Source organism: Artibeus jamaicensis, unplaced genomic scaffold (assembly GCF_021234435.1).
Source record: "Artibeus jamaicensis isolate MK-2021 breed Jamaican fruit bat unplaced genomic scaffold, CSHL_Jam_final scaffold_614, whole genome shotgun sequence".
Lineage (NCBI taxonomy): Eukaryota > Metazoa > Chordata > Mammalia > Chiroptera > Phyllostomidae > Artibeus > Artibeus jamaicensis.
The window spans coordinates 5248703-5264331 of NW_026522050.1; the positions used below are offsets into that span (position 1 = coordinate 5248703).

The window sequence follows — 15629 nt, forward strand, 5'->3', positions numbered from 1 at the left end:
GCGATGTTTGAAAAGCTGGTCAGAGAGGGGGAGAACATAATTGCTGCCTGACGATGGTGACAAGGCCTTTCCTAACTCAAGGAAAGGTCCGGGTTTGCGAGAAAGTTGGGGATGTGGGCGGAGCACAGGGTGGAGCTTTTCCCCGACTTGGCCGGATGTGAATCACCCACCGAGAAGTAGAATCACTGCTGCATTCCGGGTGCTGGGTGGGATTTGCACAGAGCAGACATTAGGAGCACACATGTAAAATTGGGCGAAAAAAGTTAGAAAAAGCGAAAACTGAGTTTTATCAAGTCCGGTTTATTCCTTAAATCATCCTCAAGAGGTATAGTCGACAGGTGCCCACACAAACACACACAGAGCTGGAGAACAAGTTACTGTACAAGGGGACTTGCCAATTGTCTTCCGTGTAGAAGCTTGTCTTTCCTTGTACATGTGAAAAGGGGGAGGTGAGAGGTGGTAGGGAATGGTGATGTGCGAGTTACCTCACAGCCCCGGGGACAGAGAGCGTACCCTCGAAATGAAATGTGCTTCACAGGGTGCTTATATATGCCCTTGGCACTAAGCACCTTGTAGGCCATAGGAAGGAGACTGGATTCCCATGGTGAAGCTGGGGGCTATACCTAATGCCAAATGCCAAGTTCTTTATATGCAAAAAAAAAAAAAAAACCCTAAGTATTTGATGTGAGGTTGAAAGCATTTCAAATTAAAAAACAAGCCAATGAGCAAAAAACTCAGTATTTATTTCAGCTCTAACACATGTTCTGCACAGCCACATAATTCTCTAAAAGTTTTCTAAATAAGAAAGCATATTCAGTATACTTTAAAGAAGCCATTCTGGACACTCTCAATTATTGACATATTTTCTTTTTAATCCCCACATAATTATATGTTTATTGAGTTTGAGAGCTAGAGGGAGAGAAAGAGAGAGAAAAGGAGCAAAGGGAGTGGGGAGAGAGAAACACTGATATGAGAACATAATTCATTGCCTCCCACTTGCGACACAACCAGGAATCCCACATGTGACTCAGGTATGTGGTCTGACCGGGGATCAAACCCACAGACTCTTGGTGTACAGGATGACACTTTAACCAGCAAAACCACCTGGCCAGGGCTCCTTTCCCCCTAATGTTCCATGGGTTCTACCTGATCATCTCGAAGTGATGACTCTTGTTGGTTATTTTTCTCTTGATTTAGGTTCTCCTACTTCTCTGCAGTTAACAGTTTATACAATGGCTCGTTCCTCTGTTGGAGATCACGAAGAATTGAATCGATAGAATAGCCAAATTCAATAAAGGCATGCTCCTTATTTTCCCTTTTATAAAACATCCCAAAGGAGTGCACAGCAACCACTTTGCCGTCTGCATCAAACACTGGGGAGCCTGAGGACCCACTCGCAAAGCAAGTATCATAACTAAGTGTTTCAGTGCTGTAAGCCTCTGGTGGGAAACTTCTTGGGGTGAACATCGAGCAAAGAACATGAGTGGCAGCTTTCAGTCCCACCACTTCCACCTTATCTTGAAGGAGCTGGGAGTACCTCTCTTCACGCTTTTTTAGAGTAATGATAGCACACCCATCTATTTCCTTCCTCCGGCCTTCTGGGTGACCAATTATATAAATCAAACCACTAGGTGGCAGAGAGGAAGTGTGGCCAACTAGTCCTGGAGGAAATCCATTTCCATTTTCTCTTAGTTTTAAAATGGCATAATCTGGACCTTCATTAGACACTTGAAGCCATGGCTCGAGGGAAAACCATTCTTCAGCAGGGGGACAGAATTCTTTAAAAGTGAAAGTTACCTTTGCACATTTGCTTATCATATCTGACCACAGACTCTGATTTGTCTCTTCTCCAACCATCAAGTGTACAACGTGTCGACAAGTGAAGATATAACCATCATTGAACAGGAAGCAAGTAGCATTGCCTGTGGTGCCGTTATTTTCCCATCTCACGAACCCAACTGACTTACTAAGTTGAGTATGACGTTCACAGGTTGCAACGGAAACAGAATTTTTAGTTACTTTGGCAAAGCAATTTTTATATATTTTGAATTGTTGGGATGAAGGCCGTTGGATTATCTTCTGTTCCTCCTCAAAGAAAGTTCTCATCCAAAGTGCATCCTCACTAATATACGGATTGCATCGCATAACAACGTGGCCCAACACTGTGCAGTTCTTTACCCAGAGATGGGTTGCCTCCCCCTGCATATCCCAATTAATAGCACTTTCCATATGCAGACGAGGCCTTTCCAAAGCCTGTGAAGTTTGTTTCCTACGTTTTCTGTTGCTCTCTCTGTAATCATTTTTACTTCTGGAATTTGTCCGGTGTTTTTTACCTTCCAGGCCATTGCCTAGACTTCGAAGTGGCAGAACGTTTTCTCGGTCGTGTTCTACACCTTCAGACTCTCCATCGGGCTCTGCTTGGTGGACCTGAGTCTGCCTTGGCATCACATCATAGGGCCTGATTTCACCCGTGGCGTTTTCATTCTTCTGTTCAGTTTTCAGGGGGGTACGTTTCCTGGCTGGTGGCTTTTTAGAAATGTCCAGTTCTAAGGTTTTTCCAGCTACTTCCTCCACCGTGGACTGTTTTCCATGAATGTTTGTATGATTTTCTATGAGTTTCCACTCGAATTCGTCCAGGTCAGACCGAAATCGGCCATCTTTGCACAGGGCGTCTCGGAGAGTCTCACCCTTCAAGGCGTAGATACAAAGTGTACTTCCTGTTTCATGAAGGGCCCTGTTGCTAACAATCGTCCTTCTTGTCCTCCCAATAGCCACAACGTGGAAAAGAACGCACTCGATGCTGGGATTTTCATAGTGGCGTAATATCTGATCACCTTCCTCCTGAGTCCCCTTTCTCTGACCAATTGATATTTCAAGTTTAGAACCTTCTGGTAGGCACTTGAGAGGCATTCCTAAATTGATATATCCTTGTATTGCTTCCTGTCCATAGGCAAAAATGTTCTTATTCAAACAATTCTCTATCCTTTTGAGGACATTTTCATTAGCTCTCAGAGCTGAGTCGATACTCTCATTGAGTTGGCCACATGCTCTAAACACGCTATGGTCTCTTTTCCCGGAGCCTTCTTTGAAAGTAAAGCGGAAACAGCACTTGCCACTCCTGCTCAGCCCTGAGCTCTGAATTTTAGGGGATGCTAAATGCCCACCACCTTCACGTTGAACGGTGCTGCTACACTTGCCCGCGTCAGATGGAGAAGGGTCAACTGTTGTGCCGGGACATGTCTGCTTCGTGACAATATCCTTAAGAAAGGAAAAATGAAACTTCCCGTAAGAATCACCCTTAATAATGATGTTTCATGTTTTATAATTGGAAAACTAGTACATATCTGGGCAAAAATTAGATGACGTGATGGATGCTGAATAATGGAGAAAACTGTCCGTCATTAGTCCAACACCGAAAACTACCATTCTGCACTTTCTTTTTGCTTTAAAGACTTGATATGCAGATAGAAATCTTAAGTTACTTGAAATTATACTAGGTTAAGAGTGTGTTTGTCAGTGAGCAATCCACCATTGCTTTCTCAGGTCATTAGACAACCTTTGAAAGCAGAATTCGATGGGCCATATTATATTTTCAGTGCACAATTGTTGTGGACTGCTTTGCCTGGTTTCAGGAATTGTAACTACCCCCCATGGCTAAGGATGAGTGAGCAACCTCCGGAATTGCGAGCCACAGGAGACAAAAGCTTGCCTCCGGTAGTGAATGCTGCCTCAGTTTCCTCCCTGCCCCCAAAGCATGGTCGGAAGTCAATGACAGGTAAGTCTCCTCACAGCAAGGGGTAACCTAAGCTAGACTTGATCACTTGGGAGGCCTTCATGGAAGGACTCCGGGCGGGGGGAGGGGCTGCAACAAAGTGGGAGCAATGGACCCTTGCCCCCGCTCCCCTCCCCCCAGCTATGTGACATACCCCGAGTTCCCATGTCCTCTGGGAGAAGCGCTTCCTGGCTCCAATCCCCTTAAGCCTGAAAACCTGATGGGGAGGGGGGCAGCTTCTTGCCTTGCTAGGGGGGATCTGGGAAAAATCTGCCATCACAAAGAATTCCTAAAAATCCTGTGAAACCTGCTTTGCTAAGAGTGCTTTCATTCATATGTTAAGGGTCTGGGCAGGAAACCCTAAAGTCTCTGCAACTCCTTCCCTGACAGACTCTGACTCAGACTAAGCCCTCAGATTTGTTTGAAATATTATCTACTGTTCGATCCTGTATTCCTGTGTACTACAACCCAATAAAAGCCCCTGGAGGAATGGGCTCAAGGCCTTTTTCCTCTGAGAAACTGGCCACCTCTCCAGGCCTTTTTTTCTTTAGAGAAACTGCCTCTCCTCCTCAAGCAATCATGTCTTAGTAGTGTTTACTCTCATCCATGGTGGATGGGGGGACTTGTGGGAAAAGTCGCCCCCCCCACAATAACTTTCAATCTATTCTTCGATTGCTGGATATTTAGACTGTCTCCAGTGTTTAACTACTCTCATATGACAAACATTTCTACACTCAAAACATTTCTGTCTGTCCATCCGATTATTTCCCTAGGCCAGATTCCCAGCAGTGGAAATACTGAGATAAAGATTATAAATGTCTTTCACAACATATCCACGGCCAAGCTGCTTTCCAGATAAGTCCCATCAATCTGCCCCACTGTCCAATGAGATGAACTGTGTGGTTGACTCTCTAAAGCATCTCAGTAGTAGTATTACAAATGTTTGCCCATTGATAGATGAAATGGCATCTAATTTGACTGTTTTTTAATCTGTCAACATTGTTCCCTTACTAGTAAAGCTGGACTTACTTAACACATCTTTTGGACATTGGAAACATCCCCTTTCAAACATTCTCAATAAGTATCTTATCTGTTTAGCTTCTACGTGTACACAGTTTTAAGAAAACTAGGGAAATACAATAAAATGCTTGATAAATTACAAGACTAGATAGACAAACAGGTAAACATATTCAAGTGCAAACAAGTGTGCATATTCATATAGAAACAAATAAGCATTCTTCTTTCTGCACCCTAAAACCACTTGTGACTACCTCGACTTAATATTACTGTTTTGCCTATTTTTCAGAAACAGGGAGGGCTGGTCAAAAACTGGGTCCTGACTGCCTGACTGACTGGGTGCAAAAACCCTTGCTCTGAAGTCCATGTCTTTTGTTACTCTCATAAAGTTGGGGGTCACTTTCTTCTTCTGTGAAAGAGGGACGGTAGTAATATTTATTGCAGAGAGTTGCATTAAGTGTTAACTAAGATAATCCCTAGGAGGTGAAAAGCATAATCCCAGGGACACAGTCACCTCTCAGTAAATATTAGCACTGTTACTATTTACGTCTGTCTATGACCCCAATGACATTAAGTGTATATTCTGTCAACTAGTCACCTGGTACAACAAGGTGCTTTTGGCATGGTGAGTTCATAAAGTATCACTTCATTTTTCACAAGCACTTATGTAGGTGATATCCCCAAACGAATTTGGCAGCCCACGAGAAGGGCTTGCGACCGCCATTCTTTACGAACTAAGCCCTCCCAGGGCCCTAATGCAGCAAGCACTGTGGTGAGAGTGCTCTTCCAGGCAGGAGGTGCAAAGTGCAGGCATACCTTTGTGACTTCAGGTCTGGAGGTCTGGTCCTTTTCAATGGCACCCAGTGACTTGTTCTCTTCACATTTCACGGGATTCATGATGAGGCCTAAGAGAATCTCACTCACTTCCACTGCTGGCCCAGGGGAAGGAACAGGCTCTGGGTGGATCCTCCCACTGCAAATGACTGAAACAATACAAGGCAAGATATACGAAATGTCACACAGCTTTCAAACACTGGGCATCGGGCATCTCAGAACGTGATCCCTGACCCCTGAGAGAGGGAAGGCACCTGAGCTAAGCCCTATGGACGACCAGATGACTTTGTGGAGAGTTTCCAGCCCACGCACGTGTTGGGAGGGGCAGCACACAGCACCTGGCAGTTTGTTTCCTTGGGTTGAGAAGACGAGGGGAGAGTTGTGGGAGGGCTGGGAGGCTTGAGTTTGTGGGGCAAAGAACTAGAGAGAGAGGAGCGCAGCAGCTCCCCGGACAGAGAAATGGGGAGAGGAGGCCCGTGGTGGGCTCCCCATGAATTCCAGCCAAGTCTCTGTCACTGGGGGACAGTGACGAAGGAGCCCTCCCCTCTGAGGGAAACGTGGGACAATCCTGTGGCTCACACAGGGCTGAGAATAGTTTCTGCGCCCAACAGTGATCATTCATGGACTGCATTATTCATAAACTCCCAGGCAGAGCATTCAGAAAGGTGTCGCCTCCACAGCGGGACAAAAGCAGCCCTCCGGGAAAGGCTGCTCTGGTGCCACCTGACGGACCCAGAAAGTACCACTTACAAGGATACAGATGCTTCCGAGGACAGTAACTGTGCATGAGAGCAAAGCGGAGGCACAGTGAGGGAAACAGAAGCATCTCCAGCAACGCCCCCAAATGTGAAATTAGCAGAAATTAGCAGAGCTTGCTATCCAGTCCAAAATGATCGGGCATAGAGAGAAGCAGGAAAATATTGCCCACAATGAGGAGAGCCATCCATCAATGAAGAATAACAGGCCCAGAGGTGAGACCTGGATAGAACGAGAACAGTAAAACAGATACTACCTTGGACTTCTGGCCAAATGGAGAGAGGAGGGACTGGACTTACCCTCCTGTCTGGAAAGAAAACAAGAGAAAATGGGCAACACAAATGAAACCTTGGCTGGCAAGGGACTGGACATCACGCAGTTAGAGACCACTCCACAGGACATGCACACTGTGACTACTGGGGGTGACTGCCCTGAGACGTTCCAGGCCAGCGGGCACTAAAGGGCAGCAGGGCAGAGGCTTTGGAATTCCCGTTTGGAGGAGATAGAGCTGAGATGCCAAGGAGACACACGGAACTGTGGGCCACAGGCAGAGGGCTCCCCTCAAGGATTCAGCTGAGAAGGGCCAGGAGACCCATGGTGGAAACTACCTGAGGGCAGAGAAGAACCCCCCAGCCCCAGCCCACAACAAGGAAAAACCAAGCAGGGGATTTCTTTCCCCCAAGCCTGTCCCTGCACCCCACGGAGGCAGGGGGCATGGCAGTTTTCTCATTTGGGAAGGAAGGAGCTTGGCTGGGATTAAACTGTGATTGTGCCCGTGAAGGACCTAAGGCCTGTGTGGACTTGTGACAGGATCTCGCCCTGCAGGACCTCCACCCGGCAAGTCTAAGTGCAGTCCTGGAGGTCGCTCTTCGAACACAGAGCCCCTCCCCGCCCCGCAGCTGCTCACACAGCTTGGATTGGAACAGCTGCCTAGACTGTCTCCAAGTGACATTCCGGGAGCGGGGAGCTGTCCACAATGGGAAGGGGCCTCTCCTTCCTTCCTCCCCGCCCCCACCCCCCAAGCCCCCAGGCCAACCACCCCCAGTAAGAGCTCCAGGTCCGACTGGAACGCAGGAGAAGAACTCACAGCAGCCGAGAGTCTGCCCGCGCTCGTGCCCGCGGCCGCCGCCCCGGGAGTGGCAGCAGCTTCGGAGACGGCGCTCAGAGGGCTGTCCCCTGAATTTATAGCCCGGGAGGAAGCGGGAAATCCCGCGCTGCAGACCGGGCGCCTCTTCTGGACCACAGATGGCGAGGTAGCGCACGCGAGTGGCAGGCACGACAGGAACGGGCTGGTTGTGGGGAGGCCAAACCTGCGGCCCCCAGTTCCCGCCCGACCTCACCCGCCTACCTGCTTCCTGCTCGACCGGCTTTCTCCTTTTCTAGAAGAAGTTAAGGAACCCGGACCCGCCTTCTCGTCCCCGCCCCTCACCCAAAGGGGAAGCTGTACTGATCCCGCGGGCCTCCTTCCGTGCCCCGCACCCCACCGGCTTCCAAGGGAAAACTTGGACCCCGGCCCCCCCGCAGGCAGGCAGGAAGCAGCCCGCAGCTTCCATGTGGGTTCTGCAGGGACCTGGGGACCCCCCACTTCACCTCCCCCCTTCCCCACCAGCAAGTGAGCCAGCTTGTCCCAGGGCCTGACGCACATCACACGCTGACAGATGGAGGAGGGGGCCGCACCCGCCCCCCTGAGGTCCTGGAGGCGCCTTGCTGGACTCAGAACTCGCAGGTCCCCATTGAGGACCTCAGAGTCAGGCGTCTGCCAAAGCACGACCGACCAAAGGCACGCCCTGGAGGGGCTTCGGACAACACTTGCTCTTTAAGAACCCGAACAGGGGCAGATCCCTTCAGTACTGGGAGCTGGGTTTGAAAAGCTGGTCAAAGAGGGGGAGGACATAATTGCTTCGTGACGATGGTGACAACTCCTTTCCTAACTCAGGGAAAGGTAGACGTTTATGAGAAAGTTGGGGATGTGGGCGGAGCAGAGGGGAGAGCTTTTCCCCGACTTGGTGGGATATGAATCACCCTCTGAGAAGTAGAATCACTGCTGCCCTCCAGGTGTTGGGTGGGGTTTGCACAGAGCAGACCTTAGGAGCCTACATGTAAACATAGGGTGAAAAAAGTTAGAAAGAAAAGGAAAAACTGAGCATTTTACCAAATCCCGGTTATTCCTTAAATCATCCTCAAGTGGTACAGGGGACTGATAAGCACACACACTCGGAGCAAAGTTTGTCTTTCCTCGTAGGACCTGTAGCTACTGAACGTGACAAGGGAAGAAGAGGCAGTCTCAGTGGTGCCGTGGAAGTCACCTGACGTCTCTGCAGACAGAAAATGCGCCATGCGGTGAAACATACCTTCAGGAGTGCTTGCATGTTCCTTTGGCACTAAGCACCTGGTAGACCATAGTAAAATTCTGGAATGTAGTATAAGTGGGAGATGTATTCTAAACAGTTTTAAGCAGGGGCATAATATAACGTGTTTATATTTTGAAGAAAAAAGTATTGGCAGCAGCGTGGACAGTGAAGTGGGCATGGGAGGTGGATGCAGAAGAAGGGTGGCAGGGCCCCCGGATTTCAAAGGGGTGGAGCTGTGGGAAGCGGTGGCTTTCTGCATTTATTTTGAAGGGCAAGCCCATGAGATTGTGTAATTGTGGGCATGGTGTTCCAGAAATGAGAGAGAAAGAGGGCTCTTGGATGACTCCTGGGCTTTGCCTTTCGCAAGCAAAAGATAGTCTGCATTAACTCATGTGGGGAAGTCTGAGGGAGGGGCTGCTGTGTATTACATGAATGGTGTGTATGTGTGCACATGTGAGTGTGTGTGTCAGTAATTCTCCTGTTGGTATGGTGACTTCCAGGGATTCATGAAGCAGTCAGTTCCCAAAGGCACTGGCTTGTCCCTGACTGAATTCGATGCATTCCCGCTTCTACCAGCCACGTAGTGGTTTCTACCAGTTTATGGGATTAACAACCGTAAAATTGCCCCGCCACCTGCCACTTGGCCGAGTGTATTCTTGCTGCACTAAAATAAAATGCAGAAGATTTACTGTATACACTTAACAAGGTCCATGGTTCCAAGGGGATGGGCAGTGGTGGCCTTTCAGGGTAAACACTGTGTTCCTGGGGACTTGAAAAATTTCATCTGCTCCACATAAACATCAGCTGAAGGTGACGTTTCCTTGGGGGCTCCACAGCCTCCTTGAACCCTCCCTGTTCTGTCTTACTGCCAAGTTGTCGTGGGTTTGCGTGAAAGCTCTCAGGGCACAGCCACGACATCTGCTCTGTACCTGTAGGTCCTGACCCAGCCGGCTGTAGGCCGTTGGCTCCTTCGTGTGGGTCAGCTTTACCCTTAACGCCGGAATGGGAGATGCCACCTCAAGTGGCATCTCACTAATTAGTTCAAGCGACATTGACTGGTAATGAAGAGGGAAGAGAAGCATTCAACATGAGCTAGATTCAAGGTGCTGGGAGACTCTGGGATTAGCAGAAAGGATGTGTTGTTTGGACGATCATTACAGACAACAGTGATCCAGCAGGCACTAAAAATATACATGTCACCTAAGAAACAGGATCTTCGAGCAAGGCAGTCGTTTTTGTGTTCTGCTGAGGTAATATCTCTCTGTGAACGGTTTTTCTTTTAATTTTCACTTTACCTCAAATATACGTCTCTCTTAATGGCCAGCAGCATTATCATCATGGGCCAAAGCCCCTCTCTCTGGCTTTTTTTGAGATCTGTATTCTTCCCTCCCACGCACACTCCCTGGCCCTTCCTGACCCTCCCTGGGCTTCCAGCATTAAGTGCATTCGTCTGCTTCATTCCTTATTTTCCAGTTGGAGTGGGTTAGCATCTCTTGTTCTCCGTGTCAAAAGCAGAACCATTGGCACACACCCACGGTTTGTTCTTCTCCTTCCAGGAGTTCAGACGGGTCACCCCGCCCTGTCTTAGAAGCTGCCCTCTGTTTTAGAGAGGACTGAGGCAGGGTCTCTAAACTTCCAACAACCAGCTTTGGGGCAGCCCTGAAGCCTCAGCGGGCAAACCTTCCCATACAGACCCGTGGCCCAACTATGCTAAGAAAAGAAGACACACACAGGAGGGTACCTTCCTGTACGGCTCCCCGCTGCCCCCCCCCCACACACACATCCCTCTGTGACCCTGCCTCAGCGCCCCGGCTCTCTAATTCGCAGCTTCAGGGACCACCCCGGCGTTTGCTAACACAGCACCTAAACCGTGCCCTGCGCGTGAAGTCAAAGGTACTCGCTGTGACCAAAGGCTTCTTCAGGACGGCTGGAGTTCTGGGCTTGGCCTAAAGATGGCACCAGAAGATAAATCTGATAGGCCTGGGAGAGACACAGGGAGTGGAGGTGGGAGGGAGCTGTGTGAGGACTGACACTCCTGATGGCCAATGGCAGCATGGTGTCAGTTTGCCCACTCTGATTATCGGTCTGGAGACGTGCACGTTGGAGATGCTGTGTCTAGTTCTCCCTGAAGGTGCACGTGTTAGTCCAAAGTTGCTACAGCTCATGGTGGTTGTTTTTTCTTCCTATTTACCCTCTTTTCAGCTAAGGGCCACCTCATCCATCTTTGGGCAAACTCATCTTCAGTCTGGGTCCTTGGGGTTTTTGTAAAAACCTTTTTGGGGGCAAAGCCAGCCTGGTGCTTGTTATTTCTGGCTCTGTGGGGGAGTGGAGGTGAAGAGAGTTGAGAGGGAGATAACTTATAAGAAGGATCCACCAAATGCCAGGCATTGTGCTCTGGAATTTTTTATAGGATTGCCTCATTTTACCTGCTTTCTATTCAATTCAATTCCTGTCTCACAGATTAAGAAACAAGGTAAATCGATTGTCCATGGGCAGTGCTTCCAAGGGTTATTTTATCTCATGTCTGACGCCAAGCCCAGAGTCCTTTAGTGTGCCGAGGCTGTCTTTCTGGCGTTTTCATACCATGAGCCAGGTGAATCACTGCTCCCCACACTGAACCTTCCTTCGTCCATCCATTCACCTGTTCTTCGTGAGGGACTTGCCTGCAAGACATGGGTCTAGTTGCTATACAAATACAAAAGGATAGGGACTCTGCTGTAAAGTAGGGGAGATTCAAAAGATACACACCGGATATTGATACTTACTTTTTTCAGATAATATGTTGGGGTCTGAAGATACAGACAAGGAGAAAATCTACCCTTGCCTTAGGCAGTAGGAATCTCTGAACTTTTCATTTCCCACCCCTACAATTTTTAACAAATTGAGCATCTACCCCATATATCCTTACTTGAATTATATTTTCCTTTTAAAATTAGTATCCTCAATGTCAGGCACACTTCATTTCTTATTTTCAGATAAAGATATTAATGGGGTTTCAAGCATTTTCTTTGTTCACCCCAGTGATCATCTTGGGCCCTTCCTGGGGGCTCCTTAGTCTGGGACCCCCGACCACAGGAATGTGCCTGACTCTCTCCCTGCTTCATTCAGGTCTCTGTCAGAAAAAGGTTTGCAGCACGGCCTCCCCCACGACTTTCTGTACCATGTTACCTTCTCCCCCTCTGTCACCTTCTGTCCCCTTATCCTAATTTGCACTACATTTTGATGGATAGTAAATGTGATGATTGGTTTAGGTTTTGTCTTTTGGCATCAAAGTGTAAGCCCCAAGTGGGGAGGTGCTTTCAAGACTGGTGAACATGAGAGGAAAGCAATAAAATCTAAAGAATTGGGGATGGAGGGGGAAAGCCTTGTGTAGGGTCTCCCAGCAACTGCTAGGGCTGGGGTGGGGGCAGAAGGAAGGTGGGCCATCCTTCTGGTTCCTAATTCTTGCAGTCCTCAGGGCCAGAATCACCCAGCCCTTCCCTCTACCCTTGTTATCTGCATTCTCGCCCTCTTCTCTCTGACTTTTAGTGAGAAATAGCACATTTTCAGTCCCCATCACCACAGGTAGCAAAATAAAGTTCTGATATGCAAAGACCTCCAGTAAGATTCAATTATAGTTCGAAGAATGATGCTGCCATTTTTCTCTCTCAGCATCTTCTCATTTTAGGCATTTGTGGGGTTGTACAAAGTGTTCTGGGCTAGGAGCCAGAAAATCTAACCTCCATACCTGGGTTTGCCTCCAAAGAAAGGAGTGAATGAAATGGTTGAACACCCTGTCCCCACAGTATCCAATTCCCTTCGCTTATATAGGAGCCATGGACACCTAAGAATTGACCCTGGGTTGGACTTCTTGCCAAAACTGTATCCTGAACTAATGATAAATGAGGAACCTTCTCTGATTGCAATTTCTCTGTAATGTAAGGAGAACATCCTGAGAAACCTACACAGAGAAGTTATTCTATTATATGATTTATAATGTAATATAGAGATTATTTATCATAGGGCTTATAATCCACGGACCCAGCCACACTGTGGATGGGAACCAGTCACACCTTCCCCTCCCATCAAAGAGCTAGCATGACCTATCAAGAGCTAGCATTTATAGTAAGGTATAAAGTTGGGCGTGCAGACATGAACTTGCTTCTCTGTACTGAGATGGTACACACTACACCAGCCTCACACCCAGCAGCCAAGCATACTCCTCACTGTGGCTGGAACTGGAAGCTCACGTGGGTCACTGCAGCCCTCCTGATGAGAAGACATATGCTCTGCCAGCTCTTTGCAGTCCTGTAGCATTCTTTAAACTTGAACTTGGGTTAAGCTGTGTTTTATCCTATGATTTTGATTGTTAATTCCAGTCTGAAACCCCCACTGTGTCAGTCATTCATTCACCTCTGACTAGCTGCGTGACCTCGAACAGATTACGTTCTTTCTTCTTTCTCAGTGTCTTCATGTGTATAATGGAGACAGTAAAATTTGGCCAGCCTAAAACTTGGGTTTCCCCAGGATCAATGAAAGGCATTGTGGTTTTGGAAGACTTCAGAAATCATATCACTAACATACATGTGGAAAATACCAGAGTAAGAAGTCTAACCAAACATCAAATAAATAGGAGCAGAGGCCTGAGTTGAGAGCAGAGAAAACAGAGAGTAAACAGTTGAGAAAAAATCTGGCAAATTTTATATATATAGTTAAATCTAAGTGGACAGTGATAGACCCTCTGGGAATGTGTACTTAAAAGTTTTTAAAAAGCATTCTTTAAAAAAATTATTATGCATTACTTTCAGATGTACAGCTTAGTGGTTAGACAATCATATACTCTATGTCGTATTCCCCTCAATATTTCTGGTACCCCAACTGGCACCACACACAGTTATCACAATATTATTGACTGCATTTCTTATGCTTTACTTATTTCCCCATGACTATTTTGAAACTACCAATGTGTGCTTCTTAGTCCCTTCATCTCCTTCACCCAGTGCCCCAACACCCCTTCCTCTGGCAACTACCAGTTCTCTCTCTGTATCTATGGATCTGTTTCAATTTTGTTTGTTAATTTATTTTGCTTTTTAGATTTCACATATAAGTGAAATGATATGATATTTGTCTTTCACTGGCTAACTTATTTAAAGAAGCATGATACCCTCTATCTAGGTTCATCCATGCTGTTACAAATGGTAAGATTTTATTCTTTTTTATAGCTGAGTACTATTCTATTGTACAAATCTACCACAGCTTTTTTTAAATCCACTTATCTATTGATGGGCACTTGGGCTGCTTCCATAGCTTGGCCATTGTTATCAACACTGTGTAAACATAAGGGTGAATATATTCTTCCAAATTAGTATTTCGTGTTTCTTTGGATAAATCCCCAGAAATGAAATTGCTGAGTTGTAAACAGATCCATTTTTCATTTTTTGAGGGAATTCCATACTGTTTTCCACAGTGGCTGCACCAGTCTGCATTCCCACCAACAGTGCACCAGGGTTCCCTTTTCTCCACATCCTCACCACCAGGATTCCTTGTTTTAAGTCTATTTTATTCATTATGGTATTACAGTTGTCCACTGTCATTGTGGTTTTAACTTGCATTCCTCTGACAATTAGTGACATTGAGCATTTTTTCCCACACGTCTATTGGTTAGAGAAGGATTCTTTAAATAGAAGTGATTCAATGAAAGGGGAGTTCTATGATAATGGAACTCAAATATCCAGGGCTTGGGCTCAGAGAGAGCAGGGGAAAGGACCAGAAACATTTTGTCTCTCATCTGGTCACTCTTCTGGGTTTGAGGAGGGAGAAGAATAGAGGAATGACTGTTTTTGGAAAAAGAATCATCTTATTGGGATGCAAGAGAAAGCAGAGGGAGAAGAGCTGGTACATCATTTCATACAATAAGAGAGAAATTTGAGTTCGACCATGAACACTAGAAAAAATTCAGTTGATTTAATAACCGCTTAACAAGGGAATATAATAGTAAGTGAATTAATAAAGTTTTAATGGAGGCAATATCCTTTTTGGAAAACACTATCTTTTGAATAGACAAAGTATACTTTTCAAAAGTAGAAAAAGCATACACAGGTATAATAAATTAATTTCACTACATTCTCTGGACATTTAACCTTTCCAGAGATAATCTATGACTCTACAGACATGTTGAATAGTCCTGTTGTCCAGTCATTGTGTTAGTGGACATCACTCATTCATTGGGTTGTCAAGAGTCAGAGCCAACTGAATAATGCCACATACCAACAACATATACATACACATATACATATACATATCCTTTTCTATATATTTTTGCAGCAACTATGCAGTTCAGTGTTTGTGCATGAGATTGGCTGATCTGGCCTGAGATGGAAAGTTTTACCTCAGATATATTTCTCCTGAATAATTTTTAGAAGGTCTGTGAGCATGCTCAAAAAGGGATTCACAAAAGTACTACAACACATGAGTTTGGGGCAGAGGGAGTTAAAGATTTGGACTGATTTTAGATGAGATCAGGGCCAAAGACGATAGCTCTGTGTGTGTGTGTCTGTGTGAGGGGGCAGGTGGATAGCTAGTCTCCAGGTTCTGGAGAAGGCCCTTGGGAAGACAGAGTGTTCTGAATGCTTGGGGCCCTTACTGAGATTTAAACACTTTGATTGTCATTTCTGAGCATCTCGTTAAATTAAAAAAAAAACAAACTCATCTCTGGGCACACAGGCTGTTCTTGGCAACAATGCAAGGCTCAGCTGCCAAGAAGTTTTGCTGGACTATCCCTAGTTTTTCCTTATGGAAATAAGAGCTCCTTCAGGGTAAGTAAGGAAGAAACTGTTCCTTTAATCCACTGTCTCTTCCCTGTACCCTGCAAAGGTGCAGCAAGTTCACCTTCTGAGACAGTGCATTGGGATCCACTCTGG

At 46.6% G+C, this 15629-nt stretch overlaps 1 protein-coding gene across 1 annotated transcript; it reads right to left on the reverse strand.

Moving 5' to 3' along the window:
• Nucleotides 1–280: 280 nt before the first annotated feature.
• FAM111B (FAM111 trypsin like peptidase B) lies at nucleotides 281–7368 on the reverse strand. Its single transcript, XM_053659268.1, has 3 exons — nucleotides 6374–7368; nucleotides 5606–5772; nucleotides 281–3258 (listed from the first exon to the last, which is right to left on the reverse strand). Exons 1-3 carry the CDS (start codon nucleotides 6447–6449, stop codon nucleotides 1204–1206), a joined length of 2298 nt encoding a protein of 765 aa, XP_053515243.1. The 5' UTR covers nucleotides 6450–7368; the 3' UTR covers nucleotides 281–1203.
• Nucleotides 7369–15629: the final 8261 nt, after the last annotated feature.

Excerpts from the sequence above, each read along its gene's own strand:
- FAM111B (XM_053659268.1), bottom strand. The coding sequence starts at position 6,449 with ATGCTTCTGTTTCCCTCACTGTGCCTCCGCTTTGCTCTCATGCACAGT. Across the intron at positions 5,773-6,373 it reads TCGGAAGCATCTGTATCCTT|TCATTTGCAGTGGGAGGATC; the intron begins GTAAGTGGTACT and ends GTATTGTTTCAG. Across the intron at positions 3,259-5,605 it reads CCAGACCTGAAGTCACAAAG|GATATTGTCACGAAGCAGAC; the intron begins GTATGCCTGCAC and ends TCCTTTCTTAAG.